We start from the raw sequence: 24,499 nt of genomic DNA on the forward strand, positions 1-24,499 counted from the left end.
CTGGCAGAGGTGCCTTCCAAAAGGCACTCTGAAGACAAGATATCTTACCCAAAAGAGAAGATTTCCCAATCTGGGCCAAAAACACAAACAAACAAAAAACATTGCTGAGAATCCTAGAATGAACACTTTCTTAGAACAAGTGGCCCTTGAGTTTAGAAAGGAATTTGAAGTAACTTCCCATTGGATTCTCTCTGTAACAACTCCACCAAGTGGTCATCTTGTCTATTGTCAGTACACCTCAAAGCCTTTGAAGGCTGATATTCCAGTTGAGGACATTATTAGAAAGTTCTCCTCTAGACCAGGTTTGATCATGCAATCTGTCCTTTCTTTGCCACTTGGAGTCACACAGACCACATCTAGTCCTTACTTCTTTCAGATATTTGAAGACTGATCTCTTCCTTCTCCTGGTGGAGAGTCCTCAAGTCTCTTAACTGCCCCTTATAGACCTCATAATATGACTCATCTGGCACAGAGTGTCTGAAGCAGCCTCATTGTTAAGAGTTCAAACACTTAAAAAATCATGTTGTTGTAGTAACTGAAGAACATATCATGATGGTGAGCGTGGAATGTTAATGGAGTTTCACCAACTAGGGAATGACCATGTGTTGATATCACTGTAACCCAAACTTCAAGGTATGGACAGGGTGGGAAAGGTAATAACAGGTCATCTCATGGACATGAGGGCCGTCTTGCTGGTAACACAAGTTTTTTTATCTTTACCCTTTCAGATGATAACTAATGTTTTGAGTGTTGATTTGTAATTGTGTATGTATTTTATATCTCATTCTCTATTTCACACAGTGGTAGGGGAAGACAACCAGAAGTTGAGGCTGGATCAAGTCTTTGTTGTGTCATTGACATGTGTGGGGTGAAGATGTCTAAATTCCGCAATTATCATTAGTTCCAAAAAGGTCTCATATCTTATGAGTTGTATAGGATTTCAAGGATCCTTAGCAGCCTGGCCTTTCTCAGAATGGGATCCAATTAATTTTTCCCTGAAAGGTTGGACCTAGAACGGGGCACAGTATTTTCACTACAGTGTGAACAGTGCATAATAGCAAGATTATCACCTCCCCTAGCCCTGAAGCTACGTGTTTATTCATATGTCCAGAGACTCATTTGCTCTTTAGACAATTGATTCTTGTTGAGTTGACTGTCACTGTGTTTATGGCTTCCTTCTGAAGAGCACAGCATGGAGACAGGAAAACAGAGTAATCTCACACTGGAGAAATCCGACAAACACAACCTCAACCAGGTAATCAAGGTCAACATGGACAGTGATCAGTCATGTGATAAAAATGTCCCCTTTATCATTGCAGAACATTCTACAAAAGATCTGATCAGAACTGTCAAGGCTATCTAAAATAAGGAACTTTTGAGAAATGGTCACAGTCAAGAGAACCCTAAGGAGCCATGAGCAGTAAATGTAATGTGGGATCTTGGATGGAACCCTGGAGCCAAACAAGGACATAAGGTAAAAACTAAGGAAATCTGGAGAAACTATGTACTTTAGTTGATAAGGATGTATCAGTATTGGTTCATTAGTTGTGACAAATGTCCAACAGTAATGGAAGATGTTGTGAGTATGGGAAAGTGGGTGTGGGTATACAGGAACTCCATACAGTCTTCAAATTTTTCTGTAAGCCTAAAACTATCCTATAATCAAAAGTTTGGTTAAATGTATAACAATAGGTAAGTATGATAAATGTTCATATTTTTATAATAATATAATTTAATGCTTATGTATATACCTCTATATGGATATATTATAAGTATATTTATTTATATTATAATAAATAATAAATATAGCTATAAAAATTTATCTAAGTAGCTTTTTCATTTTAGAATAGATTTACAAAAACTTATGAAGATAGTACAATGTTATTTATACATATACATATGTAGCAATATATATACAGTAATATATATTATTATATATTATATAAAAACATAATTATATAATTTATATATAATTACTTGTATAACTATATATATATATATTTACTAAGGAATGAAAAAAATTATAACACCCCTTGATCAACAAGAAGAACATTGTCAGCAACCCCCAGGAACCCCTCTCATGCTATCTCCCAATTACTATCCTTTCTCTCTTCAAAAGTAACTACTATTCTAACTTTTAACAGCATAATTTAGTTTTGCCCGTTTTTTAAACTTTATATAAATAGAATCACATAATATTAGCTGTGTCACTTGACAACATATAGATTCATCCGTGTTGTATGGATGACTAATTTTCATTGCAAAAAGCAAGGACTGGCAAATTACAGCTGACAGGACAAATCTGGTCTGTTAACATGTTTTGATAAACGAAGTTTTATTGGAATTCAGCCATGCTCATTTATTTACTTATTTCTGTGTCTGCTTTCCTGCTACAATGGCAAAGTTGAATAGTTGGGAAACAAATCATAAGACCTGCAAAGCCAAAAATAGCTACTATCTTGTTTACATAAACAATTTGCCAACCCTGCTGTAAGGCATTTGGTTGCATAAATATGCCTCTGTTTCTTTTTCCATTGTATTAATAGAAAAAATGAGTTTTTCACTTTGCTAGCTATCATGAATAGTTGCTGCTATAAATATTCTTTTTTTAAAGATTTTATTTATTTATCAAAGAGAGAGCATGCACGTGCATGCAGGTGTATGCACATGCACAAGCTGGGTGAGAGGGGCAGAGGGAGAGGGAAAGGGAATCTCAAGCAGATTTCATTCTGAGCACAGAGCCCAAGAGAACTCAACCTCACCCCTGAGATCATGATCTGAGCCGAAATCAAGAATCAGATGCCCAGCCGACTGAGCCATCCAGGTGCCCCTGCTGTAAGTATTTTTATAAACGTCTCTTGAAACACATGTGTATCCTTTGCCGTTGGGTACATTCAATGGAGTGGAACTATGGAATCCATGGCATATGCACGAATTCAGCTTGGTGCCATATTTTCCCCCCAAAATGATTAAACCAATCCCAACTAAACTATGAGAATTCCAGTTGTTCTGCGTCCTTCCTCAAATTTGGTATTGTCAGGCTTCTTAATTTTAACTATTCTGATAGGTCTGTGGTTGGATCTAATTGAGTTTTAAATTTCTTTTCTCTGATGACTAATAATTTTGAAAACCTTTTCATATGTTGATTGTTCATGTGGTATTCTCTTTGTGAAATGCTTTATAAAATTTTTTCTGACTTCTTTAGATGTATGATTTTTTAAACCCTTTTTCTTGTTCTTAAAAAAAGATTTTATTTATTTATTTGAGAGCAAAAGGAAGAATAAGAGAGAAAATGAGAGAGCACCAGTGGGAGAGAGGCAGAGGAAAAACAGGTTTCCCGCCAAGTGGGAACCCCAACGGGGGGCTCAATCCCATGACCTGAGCTGAAGGCAGACTCTTAACCAACTGAGCCACCCAGGTGCCCCTAAAGCTTTTTTTCTTTTTAAATTATATGCATTTCAAGGCTATACAATATTTTTAAGTATGTCTGAGCTGCACTCCCAATGTTTGGTATGTACCATTTTAATTATTGTTCAATGAAAAATGTTTTATAATTTCTACTAGAATTTGTTATTTGTTACCTGGGTTATTTAGAAATATATTTTATAAATTTATATGGGAAATTTTAGTGATATCTTATTGCACTTTCTAGCTTAACTTTACTCGTGTTGAAAAGCATATTATATGTAATTTCAGTCCTCTGAAATATCTTGAGCCTTGATCTGTGGCCCGTCACATAGTGGATTTCATAAACATTTACATGTGCTTAGAAAGAATGTATATTCCGTGGTTGGTTCTGGTCCATGCATATCATTTAGATCTTTTCCATCCCTCTAGTTTCATTTGTGCTAGATTCTTACATTTCGGATATGTCTCTTCAAAGCACCAGATACTATGGTACTTTTTTCTTTTTTGGTATAACAATCTTTGTCTTTTAAGCAAACAACTTAGTTCATTTACATTTCATGTAAGAATTGATGTGTTTATCAATCCTTAAGTCTATCATTTTACTTTTTACCTTTTATTAGTCTTTTTTAAAGATTTTACTTATTTATTCATGAGAAACATACAGAGAGAGGCAGAGACATAGAGGGAGAAGCAGGCTCCCTGTGGAGAGCCTGACATGTGACTCGGATCATAGGAGCCTAGGATCACGACCTGAGCCCAAGGCAGATGCTCAACCACTGAGCCATTGGTACATCATGCTTGGACCTTTGAAACATATGCACACCATCCCCACCATCCTGAATTATATGCTATAGTCATCATAAATTTTTATTATGAGATATGTCAAATCTCACAGATTGTTCTTATATTTGCTTTATGTGGTCAACATTCATTTAAATTTTCCAAATAGTTACCCTTTTGTGGCTTCTCATTTCTTCCTATGTCTCCATGCTTGCCCTTGAGATCATTTTTCTTTAGTATTTCTTTTTTTAAAAGATTTATTTATTTATTTATTTGAGAGAGAGAGTTAAGTTCAGGGAGGAGCAGAGGGAAGGAGAAACTTTAGCAGACTCCTCACTGAGCTTGGATCTCAATGCGGGGTTTGATCTCACAACCCTAAGATCATGAACTGGATCATGAACTGAACTAAAACCAAGAGTCAGACGCTTAACCAACTGCGCTACCCAAGGGCTCCTTTCTTTAGTATTTCTTTAGTGTGGGTGCTAGTGATAAAATTTCTATTTTTGTTTTTCTGAAAATGTCTTCATTTCACCATTTTTGAAGGATATTTTCACTTCAAGGGCATAGAATTTCAAGTTGGCAGTTGTTTTCTTTCAGCAATTTGACGCCTTTGAGAAGATATGTTTTATATTTTATCTGGCTCTATTGGATAAGCTCTCAGCAAGAGAGTTGATCCTAATTATCTTCTCTGCCATTACCAGAAGCAAAGTTCCTAAGTCTTTTTTATACCATCTGGTAAGGCTCAGCTCTCCCTATCCTTACAAGACATTTTATTTGTATCAAAATGAAAACCCTGTTAAATTTCATGTTTTTAAGATTGGGTCCACTATGCCCTCCTCCTAGGACACATCATGGGAAAATCTAAGTGAAAGTTCATAGCTTTCTAAGTTTTGAAGCAAGGCATTTCATAAGATGTTCTTTCTTTTTTTTTAATAATAAATTTATTTTTTATTGGTGTTCAATTTGCCAACATACAGAATAACACCCAGTGCTCATCCTGTCAAGTGCCCCCCTCAGTGCCCGTCACCCATTCACCCCCACCCCCCGCCCTCCTCCCCTTCCACCACCCCTAGTTCGTTTCCCAGAGTTAGGAGTCTTTACGTTCTTTCATCTACCACATATTTACAAAGTTCCTACTAAGTGCCAGGTGCTGTTCTAGGTACTGAGAATCCAACAGTGAGTAAAATAATTTGGTTCCTGCCCTCACAAAGAAGCTTAAATTCTAATTAGAGAGAGGGACCAGTAAATAGACAATTATAATACAGCTATGAGAGATGTACCTCTTGAAATCTTAATCATCTGCCATTTCTCTATCATGCCAACAATGACAGCAGAAATGACCTTGTCAAATCCCTTGCTGAAATTCAAAATCTGTCTTTACTCATTCCACTAATCAGTAGAGTAATTCTAATCTGACACATCTACTTATTGGTCAGCCATGTTCGGTCCTAGTAACTGTCCATTCCTCTTCTAAGATTACCCAAACCACTCTTTTTCTAAGAGCCATGAAAGGAATCAGATTCCCCTCTGTTCCATGGTTTTCAGAAGACATTTTCTTTCTCTTTTGGAAAAAGACGAAAATTGGGAGTGTAGGGCTTTCAGAGCTCAGAAGCACTTCTCAGAGTAATTAGTCTATGAATATGCTCATGACATCAAAGGTGTTTGTTGATAAAAATCCAAATCTGGATTTTAGCACTATAGAGAAAGCTATCCTACCTTTAAGTTTAGAACTGTCTTACATTTTTTAGTTTCTATGCTGGAAAATTCTTCCTGCGTAATCTTCTTACAAATCTTTGATGTGATTCTGGCTGATAATTTCCTGGGACTGCAACTAAATAATTGGACTGCAACTAAATAATAAAATTGCCTAGATCAGTACTTCCCATTTTTTTGTACTTCATAACCAGTGCAATCTTTTTTTAAAAAGGAGAGAGATACACATTGAGACTCCACTATTTAACTTTGCCAAGTGAGAATGCATTTAAAAATCAACTATCAACAGTCTACAAAAGAAAAGGTATTTTAGGGCAGCCCAGGTGGCTCAGTGGTTTAGCATCGCTTTCAGACCAGGGCCAGATCCCAGGGACCCGGGACTGAGTCCCACATCGGGCTCCTTGCATGGAGCCTGTTTCTCCCTCTGCCTGTGTCTCTGCCTCTCTCTTTGGTTTCTTCTCTCATAAATAAATAAATAAAATCTTAAAAAAAGAAAGAAAAAAAGAAAAGGTATTTTAACACACGCACAAAAAAATGGACATGGTCTCAGAATGAAATGTGATCTCTTATACTGAATAAATTTAACTTTATGAGAAATGTTCAATGTTGTCCTCATTTTTCAGAGAGTACCCCAAACGGTAAAAGTTTTGTCACTAACTGACAGCAGGCAATGGATTGCCACTTGAGAACCGAAGCAAGAAAGCTATAGGACCCTGCTCTTAAGACAACAATAGAACTTCATACTCATGAGATTTGGGGAATAAGTTCTAGATTCTGTGAACAGGAGGTGGTAGCATTCTAAATCCTGATATTTTTATCTGTGCCTTTGTTCTTAGACTCATTTCTTTCTCTTCTTGGCACTAACCACAGCAAAGAGCAAAGCAGCATCAAGAATAGAAAAGTCGAACGCCAGTTAATCTACACGCCTTAACCCATTGTCCTTGTCTTCCATATATTGTGTATCAAAGCAATAACATTAGTAGAGGGCGAGCTTGAAAGATCCCTCAGTTCTATTTTGACATTGTGTTTCAAAACAAAAACATTAGTAAAGAACCAGATTAAAAGATCTCTGAGTTCTAGTTAGATTTACCCACTTCTTTACTGACAAGGGCTCTCCACCTATACAGCTCTATTTCTCATGAATACATTAAGGATTCAACATGGATAAAAATATTTCTGCTCATGTTTCCAAATCTCTCTCTTATTCTCCCTTAAATGCCTCGAAATTAGTCACATCCTCTGTGTTCATTTCCTTTCCTCCCTCTTGGGAAGGGCCAGAGTGTGAAAATTCCACCCTGAATGGTAGGGGATAATGGCACAAATGACCACTCTCATTAGGCTGAATGGTTTCAGCCAGCTTCTTCCTGCAGCAGAAATAAGGCCATGTATCTCCTTCCACGCCGGTCAGCCAAAGCCAAGCAACCATTCTATCAAGGCACCGATGATAATACAACTTCTGGAAGCAATTCTTAAATGTGCTCTAGAGACAATAACCACTTTTCACTGGCCCATGGTGAGATGATGGTCATCAGTGAGCACATCTTCTGAGTTCTCTTAAGACTGAATTCATTCAATTTCAAGGATTATCTTCAGAGACTAGAGCCTTCCTCTCTTTTTGGCATTAAAATATCTTTTGGTGAATGAAATGGTGGTGATAGGCTATCACAGTTTAGTTGTTGTTTCTTTTTGGATGCCCTTACTTGGCAAAATTAAAAACTAGCAAGCCTACATGTCTCCCCAGATTTTGGTCTGAAATCTTACCAGGTTCAAAATTCAAAAACATGGGAGCCCCATTAACAGACAATATGGTAGCTTTGAGTTAGCTGAGTTCAGGGTGGAAATTCAGCTCTGCTATTTACTCAACTGTGTGAACTGCCCTCTCTGCTCTGAGCCACAGTCTCTCAGTGGGATAATAATTCGTACCTCCTATTGGTTATAAAGGTAATCTATGTAAAAGTCCTGGCATATCAGAGTTTTCAATGGCAGCCATTATCACAAGAATCTTTTGGGTCTTGACAAGAACTCCTTTCTTTCAGTTTCTGTCCTTTCTTCTTGGGACTTGCAAATTGAGAAATACGGGCTGAAGGCAACCAATGCACAATTTGGCATGGCTTCTCCATATAGTCATGGCTCCCAGGCTGAAGGTTCACAGAAGGAAATACACTTGCATCTGTATCTCCAGAAGGGAGATTAAATCTAGGATGAGTCTATTAGAAAGACAACATTTCAAAATTTGGGAGCACAGCTGAATACCAAAAGTAAATTATGCCATAAGCCAGATGTTCCAGGAACTTCTTTTCCATTTTTTTCCTTTTGCCTGAAGGGAAAGTTTTAGTTCATAAAGAAAACAATGAGCAGAAATTGCTATCGCAAAATTGTTCATGGTTATTTAAAATGAGCCCGTTTGAAAATAATCAAAGATGTGCACAATGATTTATAGAGGAAGTTGTTCATTTCAGTGTTATTTATCATATGTAAAACACAGAAGCATCCTAAATGGCTAACCATAAAGGATTTGTTATATAAATTACGGTACTTTCATTTGATGGACTGCTATACAGCCATTAAAAATCATGTTGTTAAAGAATATTTAATGACTTGAGAAAATGTTTGCAATATTTTTTGAGCAAGGAGAGCAGGTTACAAAGTAGAATCTATAGTATGATCACATTTTATGTCCCTATAACACAGATATCAGCTGGAACATCTCAGTCAGGATCCAGATAAGACTGGCTCGAATTCCCAAGCCTGTGGCCTCGGGTCATAAAAGCCTTGCCTGGATTTCTTTGAGATCCTAGGGACCTACTCTCTCATAGTTCCTTTTGCTTCTTGCCAGTCACTCCTCTCTACCATTCTGAACTCAGTGTGAAACTCAACTTCTTTTTTCTGTTTGCAGAACAAAATATATAACAGTAAAATCAACTGTAGCAAAGTACCTCCTAGTTTGAATGACCCAGGAGAGAGGGAAGAGCGGAAGAATCATGTACCTCACTGTAGTGGGATGAATAGTGGCTCCAAAGAGATATGTCCATGTGCCAGCTATATGAACCTGTGAATGTGACATTATTTGGGGAGGAAAAAGGGTCTTTACCAATGTAATTAAGGATTTTTTTTTTTTATGGTGCAAAAGTTAATGTTTAGATTTAACCAGCTAGACTCAGTTTAGATGATCCCAATTTTGTTGGCAACCTCCAAAGCATCATAGTCAGGAGCCGGTTGAACATATGCCTCCTCCTCTCCTTCGGGCCTGATCCGGGTGTGACCTCGGTGACCTCAGTGTCTTAGAGCTTCACAGCCTGTTTGATACGGTGCTTGTTAGCCTTGACGTCCACCATGAACATAAGTGTGCTGTTGCCTTATATGTTGTCCCTGACTTGGGAGTCAGGGAGAACTTAATAATGACATAGTGGTCAAGCTTGTTTCTCCTACAGTTGTTCTTTTGAGGATATTTGAGCTGCCTTTAGAGACGCAGTGTCTCGGGCCATAGGAGGGCAAGTGACCTGTGGATCTTCTGTGTGTGGCAACTGTGGAGGCCTTTCAGCACTGCTTTCTTGGTCTTCAAAGCCTTTGCTTTGGCTGCTGGCTCTACTTCAGAATAAACCCACTACCTGACCACTCCACTGCTTCTAACCCAGTCCAAGGCACCATCTGTCACCTCCCACCTGGACTGCAGCAAGAGCTTCCTATAGGTCTCTCTGATTCCACTCTTGTCTCCTTACAGTTCCACCCTCCTCCCAACACCAGAAAAATCATTGTATAACCTCAATCCTGTCATGTCACCCATCTGCTGCAAACGGTACCAAAGGCTCCCCATCTCACCCAGAGTAAATGCTAAAGTCCCCGTGGATGACTCCAAGGCTAGATGTTTTGTCCCATGTAGCTCTTGGACCACATCTCTGATTTCCATTTCCTGTATCTCCCCATTCACTCCATTTCAGTCACAAGGGCCTTCTTGCCATGCCTCAAACATACAGGCACACTCCTGCCTGGGAGCCTTGCTCCACCTTCTCCCTCTGCCTGGAATGCTCTTGTCTACTTCCCTCCTCCTGTATATCCCTGCTCAAAGGTCTCCTGCTCAGTGTACCCTGCCCCCTCTGCCTTTCCCCTTAACATGCTCTACGTTTTCCCATGAAAATAATCTAAGCAACAAATACACGGCAACAACAACAAATTCTACAATGGATCAATCTATTTATCAAAAGCAAAATAGTTGCAGGAGGGTGCTGATATATTTATTTTAAATGAAGTATGAGGGGCACCTGGGTGTCTCAGTCAGTTAAACACTTGCCTTTGGCTCAGGTCACGATCTTGGTGTCCTGGGATTGAGTCCCAAGTTGGGCTCCCTGCTCAGCAGGAAGTCTGCTTCTCCCTCTGCCACTCCCTCCCACTCATGCTCTCATTCTCTCTCTCTCTGTCTCTCTCTCTCTCTCAAATAAATAAATAGTCTTTTTAAAAATGAAATATGAAATTGGTTTTTTTCCTAACAGTTAATGATTAAATATCAGTGGGGGCATATACCTCAAAAACAAAAACAAAAACAACTCAAATACTTTGACTTGACTGATTGATTTGGCAAGGTGGAATGGCTTTGCCAATTATATGATGAACATCTTCCATAAGTTGAATGAGGTAAATCGGTTACAAAGTTGTTGTAAAGTATATTTAAGACAAATTTGGTAAGACATATTTGGTCAAAGTAGTTTGACCAAAATATGTTGCTGACAGTACTGAATTTGTATTGAAATTAACTGTTTTGATTTATCCAACTCTGAGTACACCTGGTTAAACAAGATGCCTCTGAGTGAAAGAACAGCGGCCACCGCAGAGACCCTCCCCACTGATAGGCAGGAGCCTCTCCTTGCTCTCTCTCTCTTCCACAGTCCATGGGGTCTGTGTGGTGCCCTGGCATTGGCCCATTTCATATCCTACTCTCTTACTTGGGGCTCCTGCTCAGCCTTGCCTAACTTGACAGGACTCGAGAGATTGGTGTTTTTAGACCCTGGGAGGGGAAGAAGGGAGCCCGTGGCCCATCCTCAGGATGGATTGTCTCTAAGACATATTCACATTCTGAAGGTGGCCGAGATTAACTCGCTGACACTCTGGGAGTGTTACTCTTGTTAGGAAGCCATCAGGAAAATAGGAAGCAGAAGGAAAGAGAAAATGAGTCTGAGACACTTTGCAAGGCAAAAGGAAACGGATATAAGAATGAAGGAAAAGAAGCGGGTGTCAAAAGAACCCAGCCAATGCCAGGTGTTGCTGGACATAAGGCACATACCTCTGGCCATGAGGTTCAGATAGGTGGGTGTCCCCATAAGTACCTCCCAGGGACAAGATCATATACGTCTGGGAGTCCCTCATGCAGGGTTAAGAGTTGAAACCAAGAGAAGTAAAGAGTTCTTTGAGGAAAAGGATGTCGAAGAAAGGAAAGCTGGAGGTTGAATCCTGTGTTTTACCTTGTTACAAGCTGGGAAGAAAGTACAAAGGAGGCAAAGAAAGAAGCTGGAGAGGATGGGATGAAGGAGGAGGAGAAGGAAGAAACAAGGAAGAGCATACATGGGGGCGGGTTAGTCAAAAGACAAGAGGTTCCAAAGGAAAAGGGGGAAGGTGATACTGTCAGAGACAGAAACTCAAATACGAGGCAGCTAGCAAGGAAAGGTTCTTTGCAAAAAAGGAAAATCTAAACAAATGGTAAATTTTAATTTCTCTTGCATAACTGAATCCCTAATGAAACATCTGTGCAAGAATTGCATTTAGGATCATATAATGAACTCCTGGCACTCACAGGATTGCCTTTAGTTTTAGGGATACAGCTGAATAGGATACACGTTGCTCTTTCAAGAAACACCACCTGAATGTTCCTTACAAATGGGGAGGGAGAAATAAAAGGAATTTCATTTTCTGTCCTGTGCATACCTATTCATATTATATTGTACTGCCGTGCTCTCTGAGGGAGGAACACCTTTGGGTATGCTGTGAGTTAGGTAAACACCCACTAAATATTGATGCCTGCATAATTAGAATGACTAAAATAATCCTGGCATAAAATTACCCTCGCAGTTAGGAGAGAGACAAAATGAAGTAATTTGATCATGAAAATTAATACAAGTCGACTCAGTTTTCAATGCAGCTAATTGGAAACCATTTATTATTCAAACCCCACTTTTGCTCTTGGTTTGTATTCTTTTCTCCTTGCACTGAGAAAGAGGAAGGTGGGAACAGACTCGGGGGGCAAAGCTGTCATATTGGGAAGGTGGGAAGGAGAATTATGCTTATTTCCCAAAGGCAGTGGCTCCTCAGCAATTACCTGTATTGATTTTATCACCCATGACATGTTTTTGTGGGCATGTCCAGGAGGATTGGCCATTCTGTCCTCTCCTACTCAAATGACATTGCAATTGCAATGAGGCAGACATTATTGCAGGTATAATTTTTTAAAATAAGTTTCATTGAGATATAGGATTCACATATCATAAAATTCACGCATGGAAACGGTGATTTACAAATCAGTGGTTGTTAGTGCTCACAGAGTGGTACAGTCATCACCATATTTCATCATTGTAGAGAGAAACCCTATACCCATCAGCACTCACTTCCCACTGCACCCCAAACCTCCCCACTACTGGCAACCACCAATCTGCTCTCTATCTCATGGATCTGTCCATTCTGGACGTTTCATATAAATGGAATCATGAAGTACGTGGCCTTCCGTGACTAGCTTCTGAAATTAACTAATGAAAACATGAGAATGATGTTTTTTATGTTCATCCATGTTGTAGCATATTCAGTATAGACAGCCCCTGACCGAAGACTTAGGACGGTTCGACTTCTGATTTTTCAACTTTACCATGGTGAGAAAGCAGTGTGCCTTCGGCAGAAACTGCACTTCGAATTTAGAATTTGGAATTTGGACCTTTTCCCCAGGCTAGCCATATTTAGAATGATCTTCTCTCATGATGCTGGGCAGCAGCAGCAAGCCAAAGCTCCAAGTCAACCACACAGATCACAAACAACTGAGCCATTTACAACCATTTTGTACCCACACAAGCATTCTGTTTTTCACCCTCCATACAGTATTTGATAAATTATACAAGATACTCAACACTCTACACAAAATAGGCTTTGCCTTAGCTGATTTTGCCCAACTGTAGGATGATGGAAATATTCTGAGCACATTTAAGGTAGGCTAGGCTAAGCTATGATATTCCTGTAGGTTAGGTGATTAAATGCATTTTTTACTTATGATATTTTCAACCTACGATGGCTTTATCAGGACATAATCACACTGTCTGTGGGGAAGGTCTGTACTTGGTTGCTTTTTACAGCTGAATAATACTCTGTTTCTATGGATTATCACATTTAAAAAATATTTTATTTATTTATTAATGAGAGACACAGGGAGAGAGAGAAAGAGAGAGGCGGAGACATAGGCAGAGGGAGAAGCAGGTTCCATGCAGGGAGCCTGAGGTGGGACTCGATCCCGGGACTCCAGGATCACGCCCTGGGCCGAAGGCAGGCACCAAACCGCTGAGCCACCCAAGGATCCCCGGATTATCACATTTTATTTATCCATTTGCCCATTGATGGACATTTGGATTGTTTCTTCTTTGGAGCTATTGTGAATAATGCAGATGTGAACATTCCTGTACACATTTTGCACATGTAGTCTTGAAGGTAATCTATAATATGAACAGCTCCCATTGCCCAGGAGGGGTCTGTGGGTCCCATCAGTTTAGGACTCCTCTGTCCAGAGTCAGCATTCAAATTCCCACAGCTCTCACTAGCTCTGTTTCTTACTTCCTTGCTATACCTCCTCTAAGTATAAAGACTAGAAAGGTGGGGCCCCTGGGTGGCTCAGTGGTTGAGCATCTGCCTTCAGCTCAGGGCATGATCCCAGGGTCCTGGATTGAGTCCTGCTTCGAACTCCCCGCAGGGAGCCTGCTTATCCCTCTGCCTATGTCTCTGTGTCTCTCATGAATAAATGAATAAAAGCTTAAAAAAAAAAAACTAGAAAGCTAAGTTATTCATTACTTCATGTTCACTACTACACTGCAGGTAAGACATTAGTTCCGACACCTCCTAGCTGACCTTTACACGTGCTGTTTGAAAACTGCCAGCCCTGAAAGTGTGGCCTCCTAGAGAAATGATCTCGGGGGGCAGGAGGAGGCCTTCAAAGTGTATCAGGATAGTTTCTCAGAATCTGAAGTTCCCTGAAACCACAGCAGAGTAGGGTGCAGAACCGTATCTCCTTTTCCTTCCAGCACAGACATAGCCAGTACTTCTTCAATCCTCAGACATATCACTCAATCCTGACTGTACACTTTTGCCCTGTTTTTTCTTCCACCAAAATGTACCCTTCTTCTCTTCTTGGGCTAGCTCCTACTCTGTCATTCCTCAGGGCTCATGTCATAAGCCACTTCCTCGGTAGACACTTCAGGAGCTGTGCCCATGAAAATCACCAGGATTGGAGAGAAACCCCACTCCTCAGCAACCTCAATATGGAGCATCCTTAAAAGGCGCAGCTTTATAGGATTCTGGTGAGTAGCAGATGCAAGCGGTGTCCCACTGCCATCCCCTCACATCTACTGGAACTGGAAAAAAGAAGGAAAATCAGGGACACGGGAAAACATATGGACACACATAAATGTGGAAACTCAAGAGATAGAGTTAAAAAAAAAAAAAAACATGCCGACTGAATATTCTGGAGTCTTATGGAGCCTCATCGATCATCCCATCATCCGCAATCCATCCATCCATCCATCCATCCATCCATCCATCCATCCATCCATCCAAGCCAACACTGAGCCCCATTTATCAGGCCCTGTGTTCAGCACCTGGGTACGCCGAGATGGAGGCAGAAGCCTAAAAGCAGATATTGGAGGTGGGAACAGCGGTAGATGTGACCGTGAGGCTGGAAGCGGGCGGGCACGTCGGGGGCCTTCCTGGGGCGAACCCCAGCCCGAGGGAAGGTGGACCACCAGCCCTCACATCATAGAGACTCCGAGCCCTCCCGGCTTCCTAGAGAGGTCGGAAGTGGCTCCACGAGGCCGGGGGCGGGGCCGGGTCGGTGCGGGGGCGGGGGCGGGGCCGGGGCGGGGGGCGGAGCCTCCCGGCCGCCTACGGTCCGCAGCCGCTGCCATCTTCCGCGCTGAGTGGGCCGGGGGCGGGGCCGGGGGCGGGGCCGGGCCGGTGCGGGGGCGGGGCCGGAGCCTCCCGGCCGCTCAGGGTCCGCAGCTGTGAGTGGGCCGGGGCGGGGGCGGCGCGGGGGCGGGGCCGGGGGCGGGGTCTCCCGGCCGCTCACGGTCCGCAGCCGCTGCCGTCTTCCGCGCTGTGAGTGGGCCGGGGCCGGGGCCGGGGCCGGGGTCGGGAGGGCGGCCGCTGCCCCGGGGGGACCCGGCCCGGCCGGCGGAGCGCCCAGGGCGGCTGCGGGCGCCCCTGTCCCCTGCGCGCGGCGGCGGCGGCAGGTGGGCCGAGGGCGGGCGGGGGCGACGCCCATCCTGGCGGCGGGGCGGGGCGGGGCGGCCGCGGTGGGTCCCGGGGACCCGGCTCGGCCGCTGGCAGCAACGTCACGAGGCCCCAGACACCTGCCGCGCGGTTGCGGGGGAGCGGGTGGGCGGCGTGCGTGGCTTCTCTTATTTCTTGGTTTTTAAAACAGACCTCAAGCTCAGGAGTTTTCTCGGGTTTTGTTTTTTTGGGTTTTTTTTTTAAGATTTTATTTATTCATGAGAGACACCCAGAGAGAGAGGCAGAGACACAGGCAGAGGGAGAGGCAGGCTCCATGCAGGGAGCCCGATGCAGGACTGGATCCCGGGTCCCGGGATCACGCCCTGGGCCGAAGGCAGGCGCTAACCACTGAGCCGCCCAGGTCCCCGCCCCCCCCCCCGCCCCCCCGCCGGGTTTCCAACAGGCGTCTACCTGCATCTAGCTGGGCTTGATCATTGGGTTTCATCTCACGGTTCCTGGAAGTATGGCCTCCCCTTACCACCGACAAACGATTCCGGTTTCTCATTTAAAGTGGGAATGTGAGGTTCCCACTGAAAAGAAATGTATTTTTTGCAGAAAGTTAAACAGATTCAAACAAAATAGGATAGGTGAGTGATAGGATAGGCTGGCAAAGAGACCAGGTGTGTGTGGCAGAAATTGCGCAGGTGATAAGGAAACACTGCATTGTCCCAATCCCGGGGTGGGGGGCGGGAACCTGCAAGGCAAAGAGCCCAGGCTGGGGGGCAGTTGGATCCGCCTCCATCAGCCTCCTTCAGCTTGGGGCTCGGGGTCTCAGCTCAGGTCTGATCTCAGGGCGCTGAGATGGAGCCTGGAGTGGGCTCTGGCCCTCCCCGCCAAGCTCGGGGCTCTCTCTCTCTCACTGAAATAAATCCATAAATAAAGAGAGAGGGAGGTAAATAAATAATTAGCTAGCCAGCCAGCCAGCCAGCCCAGGCTGGGGAGTGATGCGCACCTGTCTTCAAACCCAGAGTCTAGCTCAGCCACTTATAACCTATTATTTGTGAGCCAGTTCTGCAGGGAGGTGGGAGGAGTTTAAGATATCTTTTCCTTCCAGCTTCATTGAGATAATTGACATAACATTGTAGTTGTAGGTGTTCAATGTGATGATTTGTTATGCTGTGAAACAATAATCAGAATAAGATCTGTTAAAATCCCAGGCATCTCACATAATTAGTGTGTGTGTGTGTGTGTGTGTGTGTGTGTGTGTGTGTGTGTGTTGAGAGCTCTAAAGGTCTACTCTTGGCAACTTTCAAGTATGTAATACGATATTGTTGACTGTAGTCACAAATACTGCTGTATATAAGATCCCCAGAACTCATTGTCTTTTATTACTGGAAACGTGTAATTTGCTTTGACAATCATCTCATTTCTTCTAATCCCCAGCCCCCAGTAACCAGGATGCTACCCCCTGGAGTATATCAGACTTTCCACCTAATGCTATGTCCTCAGCTAATCTTCTCCAATGTGTTTGGCCTTTTAGGTTTGTATACCTCACATCCCTTTTACCTGTATCAGGATTACTCCCCTTATCATCTTTAATAACTTCATCTGTATTGCCCTGACTGCTTTATATTACACACAAATAATTTTCAGAGCATGCATGGAATGTGAACAGCACCATTTCTAAACCCTCTAGCCTCAGTGTGTTTTCCTGATCTCAATACACCAAGTACACAGTTACCTTTTGCCTCTAGATAGTACTTGGGCAATAAGTTAAAACACACCACCACAGGGTTAAACCCACTTAGAGCTGTTTTTCTCTTCCTTGAAGCAAATAGGGTAAAATTTAATTTTTCTGAAAGCAGTCTTCAATTCTCCCATCTTCTCTGGACTCCAGCGGCACCTAGATTTGTATATTGCATTATAATACCAGAGGGTTAGTAGTGCCATCATCTTGAACTCATGGGATGAGGGAACCATGTGCATAATCTAAGGTTCTTATTACTGATCTTTGGCATTTAATTAGGTCTTTGTAAGTCTAAAGTACCCATAGCCATTTTTATGAGTTTTCTCATAACTTCCTGTGAGATGTCAACTTTATTACCCTCACTTTATCTTAGAATTATCAAGAGGTCAGATGGATTTAAATTTCATTTTTTCTTGTTTGTAATTAAGATTCCGTTTTCTGGATCATGTACTTAACTTTAACCTATATCTACTAGATTGACGGCCCAGGTCAGATGTAACCCTTCACCCTCCACCCAGAGGAAAGCAATTACTAAGCTGGGTTTTGAAAGAGCCTTTAAGAGCCGGGGTTTTGAAAGAGCCTTAAAGTGATTATAAACGCTGGTCTGAGTGCCCAGCCCCAGAAGGCATCAGATGGCAACTAATTAATAAAACAGAAGCCATAAAGTGTGTAAAGATCATGCAGCTGGTTAAGAAAAACTGTATACTCTTCTCCCTTCTGTCTTAGTGTTCTTGGGGGTTCCTTGCAGTTTTCTGAGAAATGTGTTTACTGCATTTTCTTCTGTGTTTATTGATGGCTTCCTAAAGCCAGGAAGGGAGGCGGAGGCTCCGGGTGGTCATGGTAATGGCTGGTAACCTGTGAAGGTTTTACCCACCTGGTGGAAAGGCTTCTTTTCCTTACTGTTTCTCTTGCTAAATAATTACTTTTTCCAAACGTATTGCCACCTTTCTCGGCTGACCCTCCCGATCAGGTCAGTTATACAAGTTCTAGCTTCAGATCATTGTGGAATTAGTTGGAAGATAATGAGGAGTAGCATGAATAGGCCTGGCAGGTACTCTGAAGCGTTCATAATTTGAACTCGTGCTTTTCCCAGCACGACTAATGTGCACGTGAGCCATCTCTGACCTGTGGTCCTGTGACTACACTGGAATGTGCGGTTTTAAAAAACAAAGAATAAATAGAGATTAGGAAGACTTTCTGTTGAAATTTTCTTTTTTTTTTTTTTTTTGTTGAAATTTTCTTAATTGGACTCTGAGGCCTGGTCCATTTTCTGAATCCCTTAGAGTGGAATTCTTGTGGAGATACTAAGACTGTTTTAAACTTCGTTATCTGACATCCTGTTCATCAAAATGGAACATCTATTCACCAAATGGAATGTTTCTAAAACCCTTGTGTGCCTTTTCAGTTACTGACTGCACGCTCCTTAGACTTCACCTGGGTGCTGCCCACTAAGGTCTCACTTGCTCACGAGCTCCTGTCCTGTTTTCAGCTCAACACCCTGGCATTTCCTCCTCGCAGATAAGCCTATAGCCCAGCCCCATCACCCCTTACCCAGACTCTTGGCTGTTTAAAGGCTCTCCCTCCTCCAGGCAAAGCTTGACCCTTAACCAGGACCAAGGGAGCATATCTGTTCAGTAAACTGCCAGAGGCTTTCAGCCATCTGCAGAATGGAGTTCCCCATCAGGAACTCCTTGGTGTCTCCAAGCTGACCCCAGGCCATCTTTCCCACCTGAATCACCAGCAATGTGTTGTGACTTCTTTGTGTGTGTGTGTGTGTGTGTGTGTGTGTGTGTGTGTGTGTTGTGGCTTCTATTTGCATCCCAGCCATAGTGGACTTACCATATTAATTGCTCAGTACAGCCTTCTTGTTGCTGTTCCATTCATTAGTGATGTTCTTCAGCCTGTGGTAACTCTCTGCCTCATCTCAGCCCCCCCAAATCTTCCTGTCATCCCAGTTCAGCTATAGGCTTGTCCCTCCGTGAAGTCTTCTCTGATAGGCCTTATAGAATCCGTTTCTCTTGCCTTTCTCTTGCCTCTCTTCCACAGCACCTTGCTTACACCAACAGGTAACAGTAATCTTGTTTTCTCCTTTTTTGCTTGGTGGTTTAAATATTTGCAGAAGGCTCTCTGTCATGAGTTCCAGAAAGCAGGAATTCTGTCTCATTTAGCTTTGTATTGTTTTTATCCCATAACCCAGAATTTCTTAGGAGATAGGTTAAATGAAAATAGCAGTGTTGGTTGGCATGTAGACTCTTATTTTTTTTTTCATGTAGACTCTTAGACACTGTAGGGCTCTGCATTATTTGTGCCCATCATAATTTTACTAAACTGGATGTATTTCACAGTGTTAAAAATTGACCAGAATTTCAACAAATATTTGTTGAGCATCTGCCACGTTCCAGGTTCTGGTACAGACACACCAGGGGAAAAGGCAGAATGTCTCATTTCTCATGGAACTTACATTCTTTTGGAAAGAGAGAGAGAAAAAAAAGTAGATAATTTTAGGTCGTGAAATGCTCCATGAAGAAACAAAGCAGTATTGGGACGCCTGGGTGGCTCAGTGGCAAAGCATCTTCCTTCAGCTCAGGTCGTGATCTGGGGGTCCTGTGACTGAGTCCCACATCAGGCTCCCCACAGGAAGCCTGCTTCTCTCTCTGCCTCTGTCTCTGCCTCTCTCTGTGTGTCTCATGAATGAATGAATGAATGAATGAATGAATGAATGAATAAATAAATAAATAAATAAATAAATAAATAAATAAAATCTTTTTTTTTTTTTAAAGCAGTGTTTAAGGTAAGGGGATCTCTTTTAGGGCAATCAGAGAAGCATCTCTGAGCAAGTGACATTCAAACGGACCTAAATATTGAGAAGGAGGCATCCAGGCAAAGATCTGATGGAACAGCATTTCTCACTAAGATGAAACAGAAGATGTGCATAGGCCTCAAGTCACAAATGGGGTTGGCATCTCTATGGAAGGAAAGCCCGGTGTTTGGAGGGTAGCATACCAGTGGCGAGAGAGCACAAGATGACGTGAGGGAGAGAGATTGACCACGTCATGGAGGTGAAGGGAAGAAGTCTGGGTTGAAGGATCAGTGACTGACAGCCATTGTGTTTGGAAACAGGCTCTGTAGCCACCACACCAACTGACTTCAGCATGAGGGACTGGTTAGCTCTCTTGGCCACTGATATACTTAGTACACTTATCCAGAATAACGTGTCAAGCTTTTTGCAACCCTGTACTTCTGAGAGGTGTATTCACAGTGTGTGGAAGTGTAATAGAACCATCAGTCCCCTGACTCTAGAGCTTGAAGAAAAGGAAATATGAGAAATGGCATCATGGAGTGCCCATCACGTCAGCCGTTTTGCTGGGTCTTCATAAGCCTGTGAGCCTATTAGTGCCCCTTTTTTGATGCAGCAATAGGCTCAGAGGGGTCAGTAACAGTGTTGCATACTTCTTTCTTACAGGTCCAGTGATCTTTTGACTGCCACATATGGAGGCCCAAAAATCTCCAAAGGAAACTGTCCTCATTACAGGAGGAGGTGGCTATTTTGGTTTCCGGTCAGTGCATGGATAAAACACGTCCTTGGAATTACTTTACTGGTCGTTGTTGGAAAAAAATAAACCTTTCAACTCTAACATAATACAATATAGACTTCTACTTTTTTGAATAGTGTTAAACCAAAAGTGAACTAGGTTGCCCAATGCTCAGATGCTGAAATTTAGAACTACAGATATATTCCACTTTAAGAAAAATTCTTTTGAGGGTATTAAATTAGATAACTGACATCACCAAAAACATTTAACAATAATAGTTATTCTTTTGCAGCTCTTATCATTCATAAACATTCCAAAGAATGGGTAGTGGCTTCTAAAATGGGGGAAAATGGAACACGTAGATGCCATCATCTTAAAAGATAAAGCCTCTCAGTGTAATTCAGGTAGATGTGTGGATCCTCAGTCTTGAATATTTGCGTACTTACCTACATAAGTAAGAGTTGCTCCAGTGAACATGTCAAGTGAGGGACTCAGGATAAACCCAGAAGACTTGGGTCAGCCCAACATCGATTGGTAAATTATTTTATGCATTTTTCCTCAATTTGATCTAATATAATTTTTCTCATTTCAGACTGGGCTGTACTCTGAACCAGAAAGGATTCCACGTGATTCTGTTTGATATCAGCAGCCCCACTCATTCCATTCCAGAAGGAATCAAGTTCATCCGTGGAGACATTCGCCACCTCTCTGATGTGGAGAAAGCCTTCCAGGATGCAGATGTCACGTGTGTGTTCCATATTGCCTCTTACGGCATGTCAGGGCGGGAGCAACTGAATCGAAGCCTGATAGAAGAAGTCAATGTTGGGGGTACAGACAACATCCTCCAGGTTTGCAGGAGGAGAGGGGTGCCAAGATTAGTTTACACTAGTACTTTCAATGTCATCTTTGGAGGTCAAGTCATCAGAAATGGAGATGAATCTCTGCCTTACCTACCTCTTCACCTCCATCCCGATCACTACTCTCGGACGAAATCTATTGCAGAGAAGAAGGTGCTGGAGGCCAGTGGTACCACCCTGGTGAGAAGTGATGGTGTCTTAAGAACCTGTGCTCTGAGACCAGCTGGCATATATGGGCCTGGAGAGCAAAGGCACCTTCCCAGGATAGTGAGCTACATTGAGAGGGGTCTGTTCAAGTTTGTGTATGGGGATCCTGGGAGCCTGGTGGAATTTGTCCACGTGGATAACTTGGTACAGGCTCACATTCTGGCCTCCGAGGCTCTGAAAGCTGACAAAGGTCACATTGCCTCTGGGCAACCCTACTTCATCTCAGATGGCAGACCTGTGAACAACTTTGAGTTCTTCCGGCCTTTGGTTGAGGGCCTGGGCTACACATTCCCATCTGTCCGCCTGCCGTTGACCCTCATCTACGGCTTTGCTTTCCTAACAGAAATGGTTCACTTCATTTTAGGGCGACTATATAATTTCCAGCCCTTCCTCACCCGCACAGAAGTTTACAAAACTGGCGTCACCCATTACTTCAGCCTAGACAAGGCCAAGAAAGAGCTAGGTTATGAGGCTCAGCCATTTGACCTCCAGGACGTAGTCGATTGGTTTAAAGCACATGGTCATGGCAGAAGTTCTGGGAATCGTGACTCTGAATGTCTTGTTTGGGATGGGCTGATGGTCTTTCTCTTGGCCATGGCAGTTCTCACATGGCTGCCTCCTTCTGCAGTTCTGTCACTATGAGGGAACTAGAACTAAGGAGCTGATCACACTTACTGAGATGGTTTTCAAGAAATACAGGTTTAAAATCACTATATAGGGGCACCTGGGCGGCTCAGTTGGTGAAGCATCTGCCTTCGGCTCGGGTCATGATCCTGGGGTCCCGGGATCGAGTCCCGTATGGGGCTCCCAGCTCAGTAGGGAGTCTGCTGCTTCCTCTCCTCCCCACTTGTGCTCTCTCTCTCGCTATCTCTGGTGCTATCTCTGTCTCTCTCAAATAAGATCTTCAAAAAAATAAAATTTCTATCTAGATCTAAATATATCTATATATAGATTTCAAATAGAAATAGATACGTGGTAGCGAGTTTTGGCTCTTCAGATTGCTACTTAAGAATAGATTCTTGGATTAAGTCTTCATTTCCTACCTTCTTGCACTAATCCTGAGGGGAGAAAAAAAGAAGCAAAGACAAGTTTGAAATGTAGTTTCTTGTATCCTTATCCTTTAGATAAGTACAGTAGAAGTCATATTGGTGCCACAGAGCCAGAATGAGGAAAATTGGAAATGTCTTGAATTTCTCTGAGCCAAAGATGTACTTATTTCTGTTCCCTACACTCTGCATCCACTTAAAATAGACTAAAATGTGCACTGATACGGGAATGGCAAAACACTAACAGGCTTGAGTATGTGTGAAAGACACCAAATTGGGTCAGATCCCTGCAGACCAAGCCTCTGAGGAGATGGTGGCTGTTGAGAGGCATTAACTAGTCATTCCTGTAGGGTTTAGGAATGAGTTTTTACCCTTTATAACATCAGGGCGTTGCACCCATGTGACCACGTGGTAATGTTTGATTTTTAAGCAAACAGAACTTTGTCTTACCTCATAGGATTCTTTTGAGGATTAAATTCGACAAGGCACATAAAGTGCCCCTTAACACAAGCAAGCCGTTGTTTTTGTTAATGTCCTTGCTATACATTCCTTATAAGGGTTTTCTTCCTCAGGGTGGTTCTGTTCAGAGGGTGCTGTTGCCACCAACCTTCCAGGAATGTCTTTGTGGTAAGCCTTTGAGTTTGTAACAAGCATGTTTGAATATACTCAGTGTGTGTAAGGTTCTGGTCTCTGAGCAGAGATGGAAGTTTAGGAAACAACTACAAATCTGATTAAAGAAGATGATCAAGCTAATGATGCCATATGGAATTTAAAAGTGAAACCTAACTCTCAACTAATAGAGTGGCTTTCTTCTGGGAAGACGTTGGGTTCTCTGAAGGCAACTTCCAGTGAGGAATGTTTTCAATAATGGTCTTACTGTGTAGCCACCCTGGAGGACTGCTGTGGACAGCATCCAAATTACACTGTTGCACAGAAACCAAAGGGAAAAGGAGAGTATCTTTATCCGTTCCATGATTTCGGCTTCAGAAAAGACAGTATTGGGACGCCTGGGTTGCTCAGCAGTTGAGCGCCTGCCTTCAGCCCAGGGCGTGATCCTGGAGTCCTAGGATCGAGTCCCACATCAGGCTCCCTGCATGGAGCCTGCTTCTCCCTCTGCCTGTGTCTCTGCCTCTCTCTCTCTCTCTCTCTCTCTCCGTCTCAGGAATAAATAAATAAAATCTTAAAAAAAAAACAGTATCAAAGCATAAGGCAGATAGATTGCTGTGGAAGGTTACATTAGAGTCGTGTTGAGATTACTTGTAGGAAAAGGAAGCTAGATGAATACTCTCTGCCTGGTAAGTGCTACCTGGATGTTTTGGAAATAATGCTCAACCTGATACGAGAAGACCTGCAACCATGAATGAAATATTGTGTAGCTTTAATCTAGTAACTGAAGCCTCTTACTTTCCTCATTTCCTCATGGGAATGATTTGTATTTGCCTTTTCTACAAACCCACCCATCTCACAGCATTTGTTGTATCAAATAAGATGTCATGAAAGCACTTTTAATCTATAAATCGCAAAATAAATAGGTGATGGTAGCGATCACTTCTGATGAAATGTTTTTGGAGTCTTTTCTATCTCAAGAAGGTTTGTGCGGGGGGTGGTTAGGGGGTGCAGGGCAGAGGAAGAGGGAGAGAGATAATCCCAAGCAGGCTCCACGCCCAGCGCAGAGCCCAATGTGAGGCTCGATCTCACGAACTTAAGATTGTGACCTGATTTGAAATCAAGAGTTGGATGCTTAAGTGACTGAGCCACCCACGCACC

At 42.6% G+C, this 24,499-nt stretch overlaps 1 protein-coding gene across 3 annotated transcripts; it reads left to right on the forward strand.

Annotated features, from left to right (window-relative positions):
• Positions 1 to 15,075: 15,075 nt before the first annotated feature.
• On the forward strand, positions 15,076 to 24,292 carry SDR42E1 (short chain dehydrogenase/reductase family 42E, member 1). Of its 3 annotated transcripts, none has more exons than XM_072731454.1 (3): positions 15,076 to 15,134; positions 20,553 to 20,646; positions 21,215 to 24,292. In XM_072731454.1, exons 2-3 carry the CDS (start codon positions 20,579 to 20,581, stop codon positions 22,326 to 22,328), a joined length of 1,182 nt encoding a protein of 393 aa, XP_072587555.1. In that variant the 5' UTR covers positions 15,076 to 15,134; positions 20,553 to 20,578; the 3' UTR covers positions 22,329 to 24,292. The 3 variants fall into 3 exon arrangements, with proteins under 3 accessions (XP_072587555.1, XP_072587553.1, XP_072587554.1); XM_072731452.1 differs by lacking the exon at positions 15,076 to 15,134 and adding an exon at positions 15,141 to 15,228; XM_072731453.1 differs by lacking the exon at positions 15,076 to 15,134 and adding an exon at positions 15,252 to 15,362.
• The last annotated feature ends 207 nt before the right edge of the window (positions 24,293 to 24,499 follow it).

Source organism: Vulpes vulpes, chromosome 12 (genome assembly GCF_048418805.1).
Source record: "Vulpes vulpes isolate BD-2025 chromosome 12, VulVul3, whole genome shotgun sequence".
NCBI lineage: Eukaryota > Metazoa > Chordata > Mammalia > Carnivora > Canidae > Vulpes > Vulpes vulpes.

What these genes read in the sequence shown, in the direction of transcription:
- SDR42E1 (XM_072731454.1), top strand. Translation starts at nt 20,579, where the DNA reads ATGGAGGCCCAAAAATCTCCAAAGGAAACTGTCCTCATTACAGGAGGA. An exon ending in GGTGGCTATTTTGGTTTCCG is followed by an intron (nt 20,647 to 21,214) that starts GTCAGTGCATGG and finishes TTCTCATTTCAG; the next exon opens with ACTGGGCTGTACTCTGAACC.